The 20,916-nt window shown below is 37.5% G+C and overlaps 1 protein-coding gene across 9 annotated transcripts in view; it reads right to left on the bottom strand.

The window, feature by feature from the left end:
* Window positions 1–7,878: 7,878 nt before the first annotated feature.
* Window positions 7,879–20,916, bottom strand: part of ATF1 (activating transcription factor 1) — a 54,355-nt gene continuing 41,317 nt past the window's right edge. For 7 of the 9 annotated variants that reach the window (XM_067696523.1, XM_067696527.1, XM_067696522.1 and 4 more), the window contains 4 exons: window positions 17,281–17,411; window positions 14,295–14,477; window positions 14,050–14,209; window positions 7,879–9,400 (listed from right to left, as the gene is read on the bottom strand). In XM_067696523.1, coding sequence (XP_067552624.1) covers window positions 9,256–9,400; window positions 14,050–14,209; window positions 14,295–14,477; window positions 17,281–17,411 — 619 coding nt within the window. In that variant the 3' untranslated portion in view covers window positions 7,879–9,255. Of the gene's footprint in view, window positions 9,401–11,304; window positions 11,425–14,049; window positions 14,210–14,294; window positions 14,478–17,280; window positions 17,412–20,916 lie in introns of all 9 variants that reach the window. The other 2 variants (XR_010932402.1, XM_067696530.1) reach the window with 2 other exon arrangements.

Genomic DNA, 20,916 nt, shown 5'->3' with positions numbered 1-20,916 from the left:
CTTCTCATTGAGGTGGCTTCTCTTGTTGCAGAGCATGGGCTCTAGGCACACAGGCTTCAGTAGTTGTGGCACGGGGGCTCAGTAGTGTGGCTCGTGGGCTCTAGAGTGCAGGCTCAGTAGTTGTGACACACGGGCTTAGTTGCTCCGCGGCATGTGGGATCTTCCTGGACCAGGGGCCGAACCCATGTCCCCTGCATTGGCAGGTGAATTCTTAACCACTGCGCCACCAGGGAAGTGCCCTCTCCAGCGTTTATTGTTTGTAGATTTTTTGATGATGGCCATTCTGACCGGTGTGAGGTGATACCTCATCGTGGTTCTGTTTTTTGTTTTTAATTGGGGTATAGTTGTTTTACAATGTTGTGTTAGTTTTTATTGTACAGCGAAGTGGAGTTCCCTATGCTATACAGCAGGTTCTCATTAGTTATCTATTTTATACATATCAGTGCATCAGTCCCCAACCTTTCTGGCACCAGGGACCGATTTCGTGGAAGACAATTTTTCCACAGGGCAGGGGGATGGTTCGGGCGGTAATGTGCACAGTGGGGAGCGGCAGATGAAGGTTTGCTCGCTCACCGACTGCTCACCTCCTGCTGTGTGGCCCAGTTCCTAACAGGCTGCAGATCGGTACTGGTCCATGACCCAGGGGTTGGGGACCCCTGTATTAGTGTATAAATGTTAATCCCAATCTCCCAATTCACCACCCCCTTCCCCCCTTGGTGTCCATACATTTGTTCTCTACATCTGTGTCTCTATTTCTGCCTTGCAAACTGGTTCATCTGTACCATTTTTCTACATTCCACATATATGCATTAATATACGATATTTGTTTTTCTCTCTCTGACTTACTTCACTCTGTATGACAGTCTCTAGGTCTGTCCATGTCTCTGCAAATGACCCAATTTCATTCCTTCTTATGGCCGAGTAATATTCCATTGTATGTATGTACCACTTTTTTTTAATCTATTCGTCTTTCGATGGACATTTAGGTTATTTCCATGTCCTGGCTATTGTAAATAGAGCTGCAATGAACATTGGGGTGCATGTGTCTTTTTGAATTTTGGTTTTCTCAGGGTATATGCCCTGAGGGATTGCTGGGTCATATGGTAATTGTTTTTAGATTTTTAAGCACCCTCTATACTGTTCTCCATAGTGGCTGTATCAATTTACATTCCCATCTACAGGGCCAGAGGATTCCCTTTTCTCCACACCCACTCCAGCATTTATTGTTTGTAGACTTACTGATGATGTGAGGTGATACCTAATTGTAGTTTTGTTTTGCATTTTTTTTAATAATCAGTGATGTTGAGCATCTTTTCATGTGCCTCTTGGCCATCTATGTGTCGTCTTTGGAGAAATGTTTATTTAGGTCTTCTGCCCATCTTTCGATTGGGTTGTTTGAGTTTTTGGTATTGAGCTGCATGAGCTGCTTGTATATTTTAGAGATTAATCCTTTGTCGTTTGATTCATTTGCAAATATTTTCACCCTTTCTGAGAGTTGTCTTTTCATCTTGTTTATGGTTTCCTTTGCTGTGCAAAAGCTTTTAAGTTTAATTAGGTCCCATTTATTTATTTTTGTTTTTATTTTCATTACTCTAGGTGGTGGGTCAAAAAGGATCTTGCTGCAATTTATGTCAAATAGTGTTCTATGTTTTCTTCTTTTTTAAAAAAAATAATTTATTTATTTTTGGCTGTGTTGGGTCTTCACTGCTGCGCGCAGGCTTTCTCTAGTTGTAGTGAGCAGGGGCTACTCTTTGCGGTGTTTGGCCTTCTCATTGCAGTGGCTTCTCTTGTTGTGGAGCACGGGCTTTATGCGTGTGGGCTTCAGCAGTTGTGGCTTGTGGGCTCTAGAGCAGAGGCTCTGTAGTTTTGGCACATGGGCTTAGTTTCTCTGCAGCATGTGGGATCTTCCCGGACCAGGGCTCAAACCCGTGTCCCTTGCATTGGCAGGCGGATTCTTAACCACTGTGCCACCAAGGAAGTCCCCATGTTTTCTTCTAAGAGTTTTATTGTGTCTGGCCTTACATTTAGGTCTTTTAATCCATTTTGAGTTTATTTTTGTGTATGGTGTTAGGGAGCGTTCTAATTTCATTCTTTTACATGTAGCTGTCCAGTTTTCCCAGCACCACTTATTGAAGAGATTGTCTTTTCTCCATTGTATATTCTTGCCTCCTTTTTCATATATTAGGTCACCGTAGATGCTTGGGTTTATCTCTCAGCTTTTCTATCCAGTTCCATTGATCTATATTTCTGTTTTTGTGCCAGTACCATACTGTCTTGATCACTGTAGCTTTGCAGTATAGTCTGAAGTCAGAGAGCCTGATTCCTTCAGCTCCATTTTTCTTTCTCAAGATTCCTTTGGCTATTCAGGGTCTTCTGTGTTTCCATACAAATTGTAAAAATTTTTGTTCTAGTTCTGTGAAAAATGCCATTGGTAATTCGATAGGGATTGCATTGAATCTGTAGATTGCTTTGGGTAGTATAGTCATTTTCACAGTGCTGATTCTTCCACTCCAAGAACATGATATATCTCTCCATCTGTTTGTGTCATCTTTGATATTTTTCATCAGTGTCTTACAGTTTTCTGCATACAGGTCCTTTGCCTCATTAGTTAGGTTTATTCCTATGTATTTTATTCTTTTTGTTGCAATGGTAAATGGGATTGTTTCCTTAATTTCTCTTTCTGATTTTTTTTGTTGTTAGTGTATAGGAATTCAAGAGATTTCTGTGTATTAATTTTGTATCCTGTGACTTTACTAAATTCATTGATTAGCTGTAGTAGTTTTCTGGTGGCATCTTTAGGATTTTCTGTGTATAGTATCATGTCATCTGCAAACAGTGACAGTTTTACTTCTTCTTTTCCAATTTGGATTCCTTTTATTTCTTCTTCTTCTGATTTCTGTGGCTAGGAGTTCCAAAACTATGTTGAATAATAGCAGTGAGAGTGGACATCCTTGTCCTCTTCCTGATCTTAGATGACTTGCTTTCAGTTTTTTTTACCATTGAGAATAATGTTTGCTGTCGGTTTGTCATATATGGCCTTTATTATGTTGAGGTAGGTTCCCTCTATGCCTACTTTCTGGAGTTTTTATCATAAATGCATGTTGAATTTTGTTGAAAGCTTTTTCTGCATCTTTTGAGATTATCATATGGTTTTTCTCCTTCAATTTGTTAATATGGTGTATCACATTAATTGATTTGCATATATTGAAGAATCCTTACATCCCTGGGATAAATCCCACTTGATCATGGTGTATGATCCTTTTACTGTGCTGTTGGATTCTGTTTGCTAGTATTTTGTTGAGGATTTTTGCATCTGTGTTCATCAGTGATATTGGTCTGTAATTTTCTTTTTTTGTAGTATCTTTGTCTGGTTTTGGTATCAAGGTGATGGTGACCTCATAGAATGAGTTTGGGAGTTTTCCTGTCTGCAGTTTTTTGGAAGAGTTTGAGAAGCATCGGTGTTAGCTCTTCTCTAAATGTTTAACAGACTTCTCCTGTGAAGCCATCTGGCCCTGGGCTTTTGTTTGTTGGAAGATTTTTTTTTTTTTTTTTGCGGTATGTGGGCATCTCACTGTTGTGGCCTCTCCCGTTGCAGAGCACAGGGTCCGGATGCGCAGGCTTAGTGGTCATGGCTCATGGGCCTAGCTGCTCCGCGGCATGTGGGATCTTCCTGGACCGGGGCACGAACCCGTGTCCCCTGCATCAGCAGGTGGACTCTCAACCACTGCGCCACCAGGGAAGCCCCCTGTTGGAAAATTTTTAATTTTTTTTTTGCGGTACGCGGGCCTCTCACTGTTGTGGCCTCTCCCGTTGCGGAGCACAGGCTCCAGACGCGCAGGCTCAGTGGCCATGGCTCACGGGTGCAGCTGCTCCGTGGCATGTGGGATCTTCCCGGACCGGGGCACGAACCCCTGTCCCCTGCATCGGCAGGCGGACTCTCAACCACTGCGCCACCAGGGAAGCCCACGTTGGAAGATTTTTAATCACAGTTTCAGTTTCAGTGCTTGCGGTTGGTCTGTTCATATTTTCTATTTCTTCCTGGTTCAGTCTTGGAAGGTTGTACTTTTCTAAGAATTTGTCCATTTCTTCCATGTTGTCCATTTTATTGGCATATAGTTGCTTCTAGCAGTCTCTTACGATCCTTTGTATTTCTGTGATGTCCATTGTAACTTCTCTTTTTTTTTTTTTTTTTTTTTTTGCGGTACACGGGCCTCTCACTGCTGTGGCCTCTCCTGTTGCGGAGCACAGGCTCCAGACGCACAGGCTCAGCGGCCATGGCTCACGGGTGCAGCTGCTCCGTGGCATGTGGGATCTTCCCGGACCGGGGCACGAACCCCTGTCCCCTGCATCGGCAGGCGGACTCTCAACCACTGCGCCACCAGGGAAGCCCACGTTGGAAGATTTTTAATCACAGTTTCAGTTTCAGTGCTTGCGGTTGGTCTGTTCATATTTTCTATTTCTTCCTGGTTCAGTCTTGGAAGGTTGTACTTTTCTAAGAATTTGTCCATTTCTTCCATGTTGTCCATTTTATTGGCATATAGTTGCTTCTAGCAGTCTCTTACGATCCTTTGTATTTCTGTGATGTCCATTGTAACTTCTCATTTTTTTTTTTTTTTTTTTTTTGCGGTACACGGGCCTCTCACTGCTGTGGCCTCTCCTGTTGCGGAGCACAGGCTCCAGACGCGCAGGCTCAGTGGCCATGGCTCACGGGTGCAGCTGCTCCGTGGCATGTGGGATCTTCCCGGACCGGGGCACGAACCCCTGTCCCCTGCATCGGCAGGCGGACTCTCAACCACTGCGCCACCAGGGAAGCCCACGTTGGAAGATTTTTAATCACAGTTTCAGTTTCAGTGCTTGCGGTTGGTCTGTTCATATTTTCTATTTCTTCCTGGTTCAGTCTTGGAAGGTTGTACTTTTCTAAGAATTTGTCCATTTCTTCCATGTTGTCCATTTTATTGGCATATAGTTGCTTCTAGCAGTCTCTTACGATCCTTTGTATTTCTGTGATGTCCATTGTAACTTCTCATTTTTTTTTTTTTTTGCGGTACACGGGCCTCTCACTGCTGTGGCCTCTCCTGTTGCGGAGCACAGGCTCCAGACGCACAGGCTCAGCGGCCATGGCTCATGGGCCCAGCTGCTCCGTGGCATGTGGGATCTTCCTGGACCGGGGCACGAACCCGTGTCCCCTGCATCGGCAGGTGGACTCTCAACCACTGCGCCACCAGGGAAGCCCTGTAACTTCTCCTTTTTCATTTCAAATTTTATTGATTTGAGTCTTCTCCCTTTTTTTCTTGATGATTCTGGCTAATGGTTTATCAACTTAGTTTATCTTCTCAAAGAATGAGCTTTTAGTTTTACTGATCTTTGCCGTTGTTTTCTACATTTCTTTTTCACTTATTTCTGCTCTCATCTTTTTGATTCCTTTCCTGCTATACTAACTGTGTGGGGTTTTTTTTGTTTTGTTTTGGGGTGTTTTTTTTTTTTGCTTTGTTTTTTGTTCTTTCTCTAATTGCTTTAGGTGTCAGGTTAGGTTGAGATTTTTCTTGTTTCTTGAGGTAGGATTGAATTGCTATAAACTTCCCTCTTAGAGCTGCTTTTGCTGCATCCTGTAGGTTTTGGGTCATGTGTTTTCGTTGTCATTTGTTTCTAGGTATTTTTCGATTTCCTCTTTGATTTCTTCAGTGATCTCTTGGTTACTTAGTAGCGTATTGCTTAGCCTCTATGTGTTCGTGTTTTTTCACTTTATTTTCCTGTAGTTGATATCTAATCTCATAGTGTTGTGGTTGGAAACAATGCTTGATATTTCAATTTTCTTAAATTTACCAAGGCTTGATTTGTGACCCAAGATGTGATCTATCCTAGAGAATGTTTCGTGTGCACTTGAGAAGAAAATGTATTCTGCTACTTTTGGATATAATGTCCTGAAGATACCAGTTAAGTCCATCTGGTCTAGTGTGTCATTTAAGGCTGTGTTTCCTTATTAATTTTCTGTCTGGATGATCTGCCCATTGGTGTAAGTGGGCTGTTAAAGTCCCCCACTGTTATTGTGTTACTGTTGATTTCCCCTTTTATGGCTGTTAGCATTTCCCTTATGTATTGATGTGCTCCTATGTTGGGTGCATAAATATCTACAATTGTTATGTCTTAATCATTATGTAGTGTCCAAGGCATAATACATTTTAACTGGAGAAAAACACAGGTTTAACTAGTAACTTCAATATAATAACTGCTGAATGACTAAATGTATATGGTAAGATTTCCAAAGCTCTAAAACATGCCCATTCTTTATGCTCTATTCCAGTGGTCCCCAACCTTTCTGGCCTCAGGGACTGGTTTCGTGGAAGACAATTTTTCCACAGACCCTGGGGGGGATGGTTTTGGGATGATTCAAGCACATTACATTTATTGTGCACTGTATTTCTATTATTAATACATTGTAATACATGAAATAATTATACAACTCACCATAATGCAGAATCAGTGGGAGCCCTGAGCTTGTTTTCATTTGCCACTCACTGATACCGTTTTGATATGAGTCTGCAAGCAATTGATTATGGTCTGTGTGCAGTCAAACCTCTCTGCTAATGATAATCTGTATTTGCAGCCACTCCCCAGCGCTAGTATCTCCGCCTCAGCTCCACCTCAGATCATCAGGCATTAGATTCTCATAAGGAGCGTGCAAACTAGATCCCTCACATGTGCAGTTCACATTAGGGTTTGTGCTGTGAGAATCTAATGCTGCCACACTAGATTCTGACAGGAGGCGGAGCTCAGGAGGTAATGTGAGCGATGGGGAGTGGCTGGAAATACGGATGAAGCTTCGCTGGCTGGCCTGCTCCTCACCTCCTGCTGTGTGGCCTGGTTCCCAACAGGCCATGGACCCATACTGGTCCATGGCCTGGGGGTTGGGGACCCCTGCTCTGTTCAATAAAATTAAAGGGTTATCATATTTTATATGCTCAAGATGTGTTCCTGGGCAATAATGTATTTCCGTTGATATAACAAATTAGTAAATTGATTATTTAAAATAGTAAATTGAACTAAGGAAATAATTTCTTTGGTCTGATGAATTTCTGAAGTCTAATAATTTCAGGTTTGTACCACAATCACCTTTAAAGTGTCATAAGCCCCACACTGAATTCAAATTAGAAAAACATCTAGGAAGATAATTTGGTATGCATTTATGGAATCCTCAGTGGCTTGCCCATGCCTGTTACATATAGCTAAACTAGTTAACATTATCTAGTGAGCAAGGCCCTATACCAGCAATGTGTAGGCTGTGGAGAATTTACATATATGTGTGGATGTCCAGTTGTTAAGGTACTAAGAGCTAGGCTACTGGAGCCAAACACAACACCTACCCAATATATTATCTTTTAAAACACTCTGGATATAATCCACTGACCCCATACCTCCTAATATTCTTTAGCCTAATGGGTGACTTATTTTGAGACTCAGGCTTTACACAGGACAGGGATATAAGTAATCCCACTGGTGATCAGACTTTATCTTTCTTTACATAAACTGCTGCCAAGTCAACAAAATCCCATTTTAAAAGATGCCGTTAATGAAAAATTTTACTAGGATTAATCACAAATTTATCTGTTAGGTTAAGATTTCTACACGACAGGCTCCTTAACCATGTCCTAAACACTTGTAGAACAAAATATTTAGCTATCTTCAGTTTGTTATAATTGGTTCTGACTGAATCAAAACATATAAACATATCCCCTTCTTAAAATAGGTAGTGTAGCCCAGATTTTTAAATTTATCCTCATTTTAAAACTAGAAATGCACTATAGTTAGTATAATTAACACAATGGCTATCAGGAAGCTTGTCATTCGTATATCAAGCAATATATTTTACATTCGGCAAACTTAATTTTTATCAAATGTCCTTTAATTTCATAGACAACAATATGATACATATTGTATAAGAAGCACACAATAGTTTTGCAGTACAATTTCAAAGTGTATACAAATTGGAATACAGAGGTTAAACACTGGTGTGCTGACAGCATTTTTGAACTCTGGATAAACTGCATACAAAACTTACAATTCAAATATTAGCCAACCTGGAAACTTTACTTCCTATAATATAAAAATGATACTTTGAGATGCAAAATATTTTTTACTAACAAACTATATAAACATTTAAAATAATCATTAAAAACTCAACTTTAGAATTTATAAAGATTAGCTATAAAAATATATTGGCAGTCACATTTCTTATAAATGTACCATTCACTACATTACAAAATAGTCTCTCACATAAAATTGCCTTAGTAACTGTACTATTTTAGAATCTGATAAACCTTACATTAAACCAATTATAAAATCCTCTTGGAAAACTTTGGTATGCATCTTCAGAAGGTTTTTAAAATACTCTAACATTACTCTAACATCTCAAGGGCCTGTAAACATTCCATTCTATTAAAGCACAACAGAATAAGTAATGTATATTTAACTGCATACAGAATATAGAATCAAAAAACAATTTATTAAATATTTGTAGAAAATCACCATTCCCAGAGTAACCAAAAAACAAACGATTTAAAAGTATCAAACTTTTAAACAATTCTCTTTCCATTCTGATAAAAAAAATGTTACAAAAATCACCACACTCCATTCATGTACCTTAGATGCCTTTTAGGACAAGGCCTCAAAAATAGTTAACCCAGTCTCAAAAATCCTCTCAAGTTCAATAAACAAACTTTTAAACACCCATTTAAGACCTGATGATAGAGCAAGTATACATAATCAGAACACATAGTTTATATATTTAGTTGTATATTAGCTTTTTTCTATTTGTAATTTAGAATTTATTGGCAGAAGTTGCACACACACACAATTGAAAAAGGTAAATTTTAGGAAATGGTAAGAAATGCAAACCTATAGGGTAAATTGATTTATTTTTAAAAATCTGATTTATCAAATTTCATCTTATCTGCCATTTTTGGAATATGACAACTATTGTTATTTAGAAAATTTGAATTTGTGAAAGTTTATTTCTTGTTTCTTGAGTATGTTTAATTTTTACAGAGTTTCCAGTTGTGCCAGTAACCTCCTTGAGGTCTTTTTCCACTTTATCCTCTGTCACCAGATCTCTTGCATAAGATATTTATCTTTAAGTTGCAAAAGCCTAAATAAAAAGCTTCATTTTTGACCTTTTAATTCATAAAACTCCACTAAAAAAGAAAAGAAATTCCGTCTAATTTTTAGGCAAGTCCACAAAAATATTTTCTTTCTTAAGCATCAAACACTTTTATTAGAATAAAGATCCTTCAAAGTTTTCAACTCTTCTATTAGAGTTTTATTTTGATTTTCCAGGACTGCAACTCGATTTTCCAGACATTTCACATATTCTTTCTTCTTTCTGCGACATTCTCGAGCAGCTTCTCTAAATGTAAGCATTAAAAAAACCAATGTTAGAAAAAAGTTCACATTCCTTAAATGGTAAATGCACTTCAGTAATCTTCCCTGGTCATTTTCCTCATTAAAAAAAATTAAGGTATAATCTATATACAGTGAAACACAATGATCTTCAGTGCAGAATTCAATCAGTTTTGGCAAATGCATATACCTGTATAACCCACCCACTCATCAAGACATACATTTTTATTGCCCCAGAAAGTTCCCTCATGCCCGTTCATCTCCCCAAGCAACTACTGGTTTGATTTTTATCACCATAGATGAAATTTTTCCTATTCTAGAACTTCAGATACCAGAGTCATACAGAATGTACTCTTGTGTCTCATCTCCTTTCACTCAGTATATTTTTGAGGTTTATCTGTGTTACTGTGCAGTGGTTTGCTCCTTTATATTGTTGGGCATATTCCACTGTATGAACATCATTACAATTTGCTGATCCATTCTCTTGGGCTGTTTTCTAGTTTTAGCTGCTATGCATGTTCTTGTGCCAGTCTCTTTGTAAACATATGTCCCATTTCTCTTGGATAAATACCAAGAAATGAAATTTATGGGTCCTCTTATTAACTTTTGGCACATAGACTCTCTAATTTTTATTTATTGAGTTTTAATTACAAACAGTGATTTCATTCTCAGTTTTGTACATGTCCTGTTAGAATATTTCTATGGATTTACATTCAAGTTTTACATACATATAGAAGTAAAAAGTATTACTTTGAGTATTTTTTATACTACGGACTGTAGATATTATCTGCAACTTGCTTTTTTTACACATACTATTTTAATGATGTTTCTATTGATATACTGGTACACAGTTCTTTGCATGTGGACATTTCATTGTTAATTTTCACTTCCCTAACTACTAGTGTGATTGAGCATATTCTCAAAAATTTAACGGTCTTTCAGATCTGCTCTTACATAATTTGCCTATTCATACCCTTTTCCATTCATACATTTTGCCCATTTTACAATTAGAAATTATTTGAAAGATGAACAACCTAAGAACTCTCAGTGCATTATACACAGTAACCCTTTATCTGTTTCTACATTATTTTCTAATCTACCACTTGATTTCTGATATTTTTATTTCTTAATGCAATAAATGCTCTTTTTTAAACTCTTTCTTGGCTTAAATTAAAATGTGATACACTATGTATTTCTCTCTAAATTTTATCTTAAAGATTTTATTGCTTAATTTTCACAGTTAAGTCTTTAATCCATCTGCAATTACTTCTGTATATGGTATAAAATAGGGGTCCAATTTAATTTTCCTCCAGATGTGGAGTTGTGTCAGTATCATTTCAAAAATATATTCAACATTTTTTCAGTTGGGTTGTACTTCTGATTAATTCAGAAGATCTTTATATTTTTTCAAAGAAATCTGTTGTTTTTGGTTAGACATGTTGCAAATATCTTCTATAGGTTTGAAGCTTATATTTTCATTCACTTTGTCTTTTGATGAAAAGTTACTCATTTTAATGAGGATTCATCAATTTTTCATGTTAATTATTGTGTGTTTATGTGTGTTGTTTTAAGGAATCTTCCTTATACTTGAAACCATGAGGTTATACATTTTCACCTAAAAGTTTTTAAAATTTCACCTTTCACATATATGTTTTTAATCCATTTAGTATGATTTTTGTGTATGGTGTGAGGAAGAAATCCAATATATTTTTTCACATATAAATAACTATCTTAGCACCATTTATTGGAGTCCCTCCTTCCCCCAATAATCTGCCCTACCAGGGTTTCATGTATTCACAGATCTGTTTCTGAGCTCCCTACTCTATTTCACTGGTGATTTTGTTTATCTCAATGCCAATATAACATGATTTGAATTACCACAGCTTTAAACAAAACTTGATATCTCCTCACCTTATTCTTGTCTGGAATATTTTGGCTGCTCTTGGCCCTTTACTCTTCTACAAATTTTAGTATCAACTTGTCAAGTTCTTCAAACAACCTGTTTGGGTTTTGATTGGAACTGCATTGAATCTATGGATCAATTGGGGGGAAAAATAGTCATCTTTATAATACTGAGTTTCCATATCTATGGACATAGTATATTTCTCCATTTATTTAGATCTTCCTTAATGTCTTTCAAAAACATTTTACAATGTTTTCTGTAAATGTCCTGGACAGCTTTTGTTAGATTTATTCTCACATATTTTATTTATTGATAATATAAATGATATCTTTTAAATAATTATTTACCAAACTCTTTATTGATGATGTGAAGAAATACAGTTGATTTTTTTTTTTGCGGTATGCGGGCCTCTCACTGTTGTGGCCTCTCCTGCCGCGGAGCACAGGCTCCGGACGCGCAGGCTCAGCAGCCGTGGCTCACGGGCCCAGCCGCTCCACAGCATGTGGGATCTTCCCAGACTGGGGCATGAACCCGCGTCCCCTGCATCGGCAGGCAGACTCTCAACCACTGCACCACCAGGGAAGCCCTACAGTTGATTTTTGAAAACTGATTTTGTATCTAGTAAACTCATTACTTACAATAATTTTTCTCTAAACTGATTTTACATCTAGTAAACTCATTACTTACAATAATTTTTCTCTAAGTCCATTTGGTTTGTTTTTTTTTTAAATCAAGCAATCGTATAAAAGATAGATAGTAATAGTTTCTATTTTTTTCATTTAAATCCTTGTAATTTCCCCTCCCTTTTCCTGTTTTACTAAACTGGCAAGGGCTTCTGGTACAAATGTTGATTTTCAATTTCAAATAGTTTGCAGACAGATCTTCCTGGATATTCTAAGCAGATGAATATATCTTTGCTAATAATAATAGTTTTATTTTTCCTCTCCAATTTTTATCATTTTTATAGTCTCTTGAGCTTTGATGATTTACAATGACATCCTTTTTTTTAAATACAAAAGACATACTTCTTTCCCTCTCTCCACTCGATTACTAAGACTTCACAAAACTCATTCTGTCGTCTGCTCTTTCTGCTGACTCTTGCTCCTGAAAGGCAGTGTGGGATTCCCTAAGACTTTGGACTCTAAAACTTGGACCCATGAATTTAAACCCTACCTCTATCAGTTACTAAGCAGTGTAACCTTGGTCAAGTAACTTAACTTCTCTAGGCCTCAGTTTCCTCATCTCAAAAAAATGGAAATAATTTTTTGTGACAGTTGCCTAAGGGGTTGGCACATATAATGGAAGCCTAATTCCTTGGGTAGTCTGATTTTTCAACTTATATTTGTTAGAACTCAATGTATGGGAATTCATTAGAGCCTGTGTTGAAGTTGCTTTCTCCAACTGGGGGCACTAATTTTTAAAATTACAATTCTCAGCTTATGGATGTAGTACTTCTTGGGTCTTGACCTCATGAAAAATAATCTGTGATCCAGTTCTCCAGCCTGCAGAGGCCCCAGGCTCTGTCCCGAGTCTCCTCTGCATACCAAAGCTATACCAATCACAAAGATCTGAATTTATCCCTAGGATATACAGGGGCTGCTTAAGTGCTTATTTAACATCATGGTCCTGGGCTTCTGGTTTGCACATCTAACCTCAATAGATTTCTCTCACTTTCTGCATGCTCATCCAGTCATTTAAAAGGATGGTTTTTATATTTCATCAAGCTTTTATTATGTAGCTGACGTTACATTGTCAGAAAGAGAAGTCACACTCTAGTAATTTTTAACAAGTCTTTTGGGTTTCCTAGGTACACAGTCATATCATCAGCAACAAGATACAATTCTTTTCTAATAATTTACATAACTTACTTCATTTACTTGTATTTGTTGGAACCTCCAAAACAACAGATGGTCCCTGCCTTGTTACCAAGTCATTTACAGTGATGCTTCCTCTTGTTTTTAGTAAAGAAACATTTTATCTTGAAGTAATTAAATGTATCCATCTGGTCCTTTTATGGTAATTTTTATTGCTCTAGAAAATTATCCTTTATTCTAATTTTCTAACTTACTGGAGAGGACCTGAAAATAGAACCTTATTATAATTTTAAAAATTTGTTGTATCTGTGGCTATTTACCCTTTTTTGTTTCTAATATAGTTTACTGGTGTCTTTTCTTTTCCCTTGAACACACTGCAGAAGGCTACCCATCATATTCTTTTTCTCAAAGAACTAGTGATTTTTAATGCCTGATGTATATGTAGTGCATATAGCAATGTTTAAAATACATTTAAAACAAACAAATGTTTCTGGGGGTTAAATGACTACTATATTTCATGATCAAAATTCATTTTTAAGAGCAATTCTGTATCCAGAAGTATATTAGGTATTATGCAGAATCCTACTAATTCTTGCCTATTCTTACTCTGGTCAACAGCAAGCAGCAAATTATTATTTTCACTTAACTTTGTCATCTGAATAAGAACAAAATATATTGTTTGAAAAGTTTTGCTTAACAGTGCTATTCAAAGGACACAATAAAAATAGAAGAACTCTAGGTTATATATTAAATAAAGAAACTATGCAAAGGGACTCACTGATCCACTGGAAATGTACTAGACATAATCTAAAACTCTTAAAATAATGTTGATATAATCCCCTCTCCTTGTTTCTAATATACAATCTCAGTTAATATCTGGTTATATTTTGAGGTTTATAAAAACATTACCCATTCTGATAGTATAATTTTACTACCTACCTATTTTTCATCAACCTTATTTCTCTTTTCAGTTGGGGGTCATCTGTCTTAGTTGTCTGAGATGTAAGGGTTACGGGAGATGTCATCACCACGGTTTGTGGTAGCGAAGTAGCTGAAGGTGTGGTACGGATCTGATATGTCTGCATATCTCCTGATGCAGCTGTGTGGTCAAAAGAATTAGTTAATTTGTAAGTGTCTTTGAAAGTACTTTGTGATGCTTTCCATAGATACTTAAGCAAACTTACTTTGTACAACCACCTGGTTGCTGGGCACAAGTATTTGCTGTCCATCAGAGGTCTGTGCATACTGGAGAATTGTTGTACCTTGTTGAGTACTGCCTGAATTTGTCATGGTTAATGTCTGAAGCCCCTGTACTCCATCTGTGCCTGGACTGGCCAGCTGTAAGGCTCCATTTGGGGCAATGGCAACTTAAACCAAAGAGAGAACATAGCTAATATAAGGCTGTACAACACACTAATGACAAAGGATTGGCAAAAAAAAAAAATTTGCTATTTATTAAAACAGGTTTAAATGCAATTCCACTTGATAACTGTTGACTACTTTGGGTGAGCTATATGTAAAACAAGTAAAACAGCATTTCTTCAGAAAATATTGTATTTCAGATGCACTAATCTTAAATTTAGTCTCAAACTGTACAATAACTGACTGGTCAAAACCCATTTGGGGCTCTATAGAGCATTCCATGCTGTTAATGTTGTCACAGCAATTTTGGGCCATTAGAAAAGGGTACCACCGATGACAAACTTTTAAAGGAAAAATAAGTAGTAGGAAATATTAACATAGTTTGTAATTTTTATTTAAAAGCATTAAAAAGATTGTATTTTAAAGTATTTTTGAATAGATAAGTGTGCCTATGGAAGAAAATTCAAAAAGGATAAAAGGTTACATAATGAAAAAGTAAATCCTCATACTCTTTCTTAGCTCCACTCTCTAGTGGTGACCACTGTTTCTGATTACCCTTATCCTTTCCCTACTACCACACAACAAATATTCCCATATACTTTAATTTATAAAATGACTTTAGAAGTAAAGACATTAAAATTTTTTAGGGGCTTCCCTGGTGGCGCAGTGGTTGAGAGTCTGCCTGCCAATGCAGGGGACACGGGTTTGTGCCCCGGTCTGGGAAGATCCCACATGCCGCGGTGCGGCTGGGCCCGTGAGCCATGGCCGCTGAGCCTGCGCATCCGGAGCCTGTGCTCCGCAACGGGAGAGGCCACAGCAGTGAGAGGCCCGTGTACCGCAAAAAAAAAAAACAAAACATTTTTTAGATTCAGAGATTCGTTTTAAACTTATACTAGGAATTACTTTCAATCTCCTTCCCTGCAACACACATTACATACATATATAAATATATATATAAAAAGTCCCATTATCCCTATTTATTCCACTGTCCACTCCCCACCCCCCTCCTGAGGTAAACATTATTTTGGTGCACAACCTTCCTAATCTTTTCCTATGCTCACACAGATTGATATATAAATATCGAAATAGGTTTATTTACACACATTATAGATACACATCTTTTGATGTTAAATATATATGTTAATACAGAATATTTTCATTTTTGCAACATATCTTCCTGTACTTGCTTAACAAATGTATATTTACCTGGTTGAATTTACTTCTTTGAAGAACTCAACTGTACTGTTCAATACAGTAGCCATGAGCCATGCGTGGCTATTTAAATTAACTAAAATTAAAATAAAAAATTCAGTTCCTCAGTCTCACCAGCCACATGTCACGTGCTCAGTATTCAGATAGTTTAGCAGCTACTGTACTAGACAATGCAAATACAGAATGTTTGCATCATCAAGTTCTACTGGATCATGCTGCCCTAAATATGACTTGTACTGTACTTACTTCAGTTGTAACATATGAAATATTAGCCCAAGTTTCTTTGTAGTTTTCATAATTCTAATTTTTAATGGGTTTAGAATAATAAACCATTTAATATATCATAACTTTTAACTTGCTAATATGCTGCCTTAAAAAAATTTTTTTGGAAATAGCAATACATGTATATGATTAAAAAAAAAAATTCAGTTTTGTTTAAAATGAAAAGTGAACCTCCCAATTGCCTCTGATCTCTGCTCCTAAGTTTCCTTCCTTGCAACTGCTATTCCCAGTTTCTTATGTGTCCTCACAGAAATATTCTACATATATTCTTAAAATCATATATTCATAACACATTTTAATGAAAGCCTACATGCGCCAGGCCCTGTATGCCAAGGTCATAGTTGTGAACTTACATTCCTTGAGAACAGATCATAAATAAGCTAATCTATAATTATATACATTCTGTAATTAAGCTACTATATTTTATGGCATTTATATGTAATTATAAAAAGTGAGGATGTAAGGCATGTGAGGATCTGATGAAGAACGCGCAGGTAGTAGGGATGACACCTCCAAAGATCCTGAGGTAGAAACAAGCTTCATGTGTTAAGGAACAGCAAGAAAGTCTGTGTGGCCAGAATGGCATCAAGTGGTAGGAGATGAGATCAGAGTGGCAGGCAAAGCCAGATCCTGAATGTAATGCTTTGTGGGACCTATTCTAAAGTCACTGGAAGATTCTGAGCAAGAATGGTGTGATCTAATTGACATTTTAAATAAACTGCTTTGGCTGAGATATGGAAAAGTATTAGAGCAAGAATGGAAGCAAGATGACCAATCGGATACTGCAGTAATTCAGATGAGAGTGTAGACTGAGGTGGTGGAGAGGATGACTGGAGATGGTGACAGGTGGTCAGATGGGACGCCAATAAAACTTGAAGAACAGGGGTTAGGAGAGGAGGGAGAGATTATCTACAAACGGACACAGCACAAGTGAATTTCTTGGGGTGATGGAGTGTCTTGATTGTGGTGGTGCTTAAGACAGCTCCATGCATTTGTCAAAACTCACAGACTTATACCCTAAAGTAAGTATATCATTTACAAGCCATGTATCACTTACAAGCTGTATGACTTCAGGGATATTATCTGGCTCTCTAAGCCTCGGTTCCCTCATAAATTGATAACTGCCCACCTCACAACAAAGTTGTAAGGAATAAATGAGATAATACTGAAAAAGAACTTTGCATTATTTCTGGCTCAAAATGTTATCCTTTAATAATCATCACTATAAAGTATGACAGTTTACACACCACTTCTTCAAACAGAAAGGTTAGTTTTTGTGTGTCTATCGGGTGGGAAATTTATTCCTATACGTACTGTACTGTCCGGTGCTAGTCTGATAGATGGGAGTTGGAACAGACATAGAAGTGACAGCAGAAACTCCAGGATTTTCTCCGTCTCCTTTTCTGCCCCGTGTATCTTCAGAAGATAGGTCTTTCAAAATTTTTCTGTGAAAAATAGAACTCTATTATTACTGTTGGTGATGAGGACAGCTTTACAAAGAAATTACTAAACCTTTTAAATCTCAGTAATCTGGTAGACACCTAAACTCTTATGTCAAGGAATCCTTTGTTTAGCACATACTGTGTTTTAGCACAAACTAGACTTTGTTTATTAGCAGGCTGGTTATATTTTAGTTTATGACGACATGAAAAGAGACACTGAGCAAATACCCATACAGAGTGCCTTTCAATATACAAGGCCCTTGTAGAGGTATAAAATGTCTCCTTCCCCTACAGGAGAGATGGCTCCATTGTGAGGTATTTCATTAATTAACAAAGTACTATTCATTTTCTAAATAGTGTCAGTGACCTTTATTAAAAAGATTAAATTTTGGACTTCCCTGGCGGGTCCAGTAGTTCCAGTAGAACAATCCGCGCTTCCACTACAGAGGGCACAGTTCGATCCCTGGTTGGGGAACTAAGATCCTGCATGCCACGTGGTGTGGCCAAAAAATTAAAATGAAAATAAAAAAAAATACTACTATAAAGACTGGTGGTTGTCAAGTGGGAGTGAGGTGGGAGAGGGATGGATTGGGAGTTTGGGGTTAGCAGATGCAAACTGGTATATATGGAATGGATAAACAACAAGGTCCTACTGTATAGCACAGGAAACTATATTCAATATCCTGTGATAGACCATAATGGAAAAGAATATGAAAAAGAAGGTATATATGTATGTATAACTGGGGGGAAAACCCCATTTTCCTAACTTTGATGGAAAGTACAAAAAAAAACTACTATAAAAATGCAGTTATCAGTGATAAATAAAATTGCTTATTTTAACGAGAAGTACATTTGATTCCACAGGGATCCCTCAGACTTGGTTAAAAAAAAAAGGGACTCATGGCAAGAATAAGGGGATGGAAAAAGATGCCTTGCTGAAAAGAAAGGTCTTCCAAAACACAGCTGGGGATGGAGGGAGCATAATTTTGTTTCTGGGGAAAAAAAAAAAAGGAAAAAAATGTTTACTCAAGAATTCTGTGTTTATTGTAGAAAAATCAGAAAACCTAAACTACTTGTGTGGAAACAATAATAAAAAAGAATCACAAAGGAAAAAAAAAAACCCTCAGCATTAAAAGGGATCTTTCATGTTATCTATGCTAACCCTCCAGCCAGTGGAGGAATTCTCTAGCATTGCTAACAGCCTCTACTTCCAGGAATAATTCATCTACAACTTCCAAAAAGCAAACTATTCAATTTTTGGATGGTTAGAGCTCATCCTTATTTAGACTCAAAGCTAATTCCACCCAATGAAGCTAGAGAAAGTTAAGCTTTACCCTAATTGGTTTGGCCAAAAAGTTCATTCGGGTTTTTCCATAACATCTCACAGGAAAACCCGAATGAACTTTTTGGCCGACCCAATATATCCATGTCCTTCTTTGCAATATTTGACAACTGCTACAGGTCTTCTTTATTGGAGGCCAAATAATTTTAGATCCTTCAGCTGTTCTCTTACCACACATTGAAGATCCTTCTCCAGCTTGGTCTCTTTACTCTGGACAGTCTTCCCACAAAGACCTGCAAGTGTAGACTGTACTAACAGAAGTCCCACACAGAGAGCAAGAGAGGTGGCAGTCCTATAGGACTCTGTGTTAGCCATCTGTAGAATTGTCACAGTGGTTCCTAAACCTGCTTATGTACCAGAATCAGCTGGAGAGGTTTACTGAATTCAGATTCCCAACTGGTAACCCTAATGATCGAGTGGACAGAGCTCCAGAATCCATTTAACAAGCTGCCTGCATGGTCTTAAGCAGCCAGCCTCGCATGAGACTGTGGAACGCTGTGGCCATTTCTTTTTCAATTTTAAGTTACGAAACATTTTGAGCATAAAGAGAAGTACAGAAAATAAAACACCAATGTACCATGTACCAAGAACCATTAGATGGTATTTTGCCATGTTTGCTTTAGATATCTCATTTTTAATAGGAATTAACTTACAGATACACCAAAATGTCACTACCAATTCCTTTCCCTGCTCTTCTCCCCCCTTAAAGAGTACCATTATCTAAATTGTTGTTTACCATTCCCATATATATTACTTTATTTTTACTATATTTTGAGATATTATTTGCCACTGTTTTGCATTCTTCCTCATCCTCCTGCCTCATTCTTGGAGAACCTTAGTCTTTTGGACTTCTCTTTATCTGTATTCTTTCTAATGAGCTCATCTGTCCCATAGGCTTGAATACCTTGTGTATACTGATGACCCCTCAAATGATATTTCCTCAACTTCTCTCCTTAACTCGAAACTCCTATATCCAATTGTGTATTGAATACTTCCACTCAATAGCACCTCAAACTTAATACATCCAAATCTAATGTCAGATATCCTTCCACCGCTTGCAGTCTTACCCACGTCAGTAAATATCGACTGTTTTTCAAAAATTTTGGAGTCATTCTCTCTTTCTCACAACCTTTATCCAATTCATAAACAAATCCCATTGTCTCTATCTTGAAAATATATCCAGAATCTTACCCACCCTCATCACCTCCACTGCTACACCCCAGTCCATGCCACCGCCCTCTTGACTGAATAGTAGTAGCCTCTAACAGGTCCTCCTTTAGTCTACCCTTCTCTTGCTACATTCCATTCTCCACACCAATCATCAACAACCAGTCATCTTTTTAAAATGTCAGTCAGATCAAGTCACTCATCTGCAGTGGCTCCCTATCAGAATAAATGACACAGTCTACAAGGCCATAACTTGTCCCTGTGACCTCCCCAACCTCATCTCTGACCACTCTCCCCTTTATAGTCACCATTCCCCCCATCTTGCTACCGGATTATCAATTTTACTAATTCTTTTTCCCCCAAAGAACCACCTTTCAGTTATATTATCTCTATTAGTTTTCTCTTTTCAAGTTCATTGACTTCTGCTCTATTTTTCTCCCCTGGCCGTGCCATGCATCTTGCAGGATCTTAGTTCCCCCGCCAGGGATCAAAGCCGGGCCCCTGGCAATGGAAGTGCAGAGTCCTAACCACTGGACCACCAGGGAATTCCCTGATTTCTGCGCTTAATCTCTGTAATTTCATTTCTCCTGCTTGCTTTGACCTTATTTTGTTTTTCCCCTAGTTTCTTAAAGTGGAAACTTGTTGATTTGAGACTTTCCTTCTTTTATAAGTTTTTATTTAATAAGGTAAATTTTCCTCTAATTATTTCCCACTGGTTACAGCTCCAGATTTTGATATTTTCATTTTTCATTAAGTTCACAGTGCTTTCTAATTTCCCTTAAGATTTTCTGTTTGGTCCATGGATTATTTCTAAGTGTGTTAATTTCTGTATGTTTGGAGATTTTCCTGTTATCTTTCTTTTACTGGCTTCTAGTCTAATTCAAATATAAAAGAACTTTGCACAATTTCAATTCTTCTAAATTTGTTAAGGTTTGTTATGATCCAGGATGTGGTGTTTCTTGGTGAATGTTCTTTGTGCACGTGGGTAAAGTGTTCTAA

This window comes from Pseudorca crassidens, chromosome 11 (assembly GCF_039906515.1).
Source record: "Pseudorca crassidens isolate mPseCra1 chromosome 11, mPseCra1.hap1, whole genome shotgun sequence".
Classification (NCBI taxonomy): Eukaryota; Metazoa; Chordata; class Mammalia; order Artiodactyla; family Delphinidae; genus Pseudorca; species Pseudorca crassidens.
The sequence above is the reverse complement of the archived record's forward strand: the minus strand, read 5'-3'. Positions and strand labels throughout refer to the sequence as shown.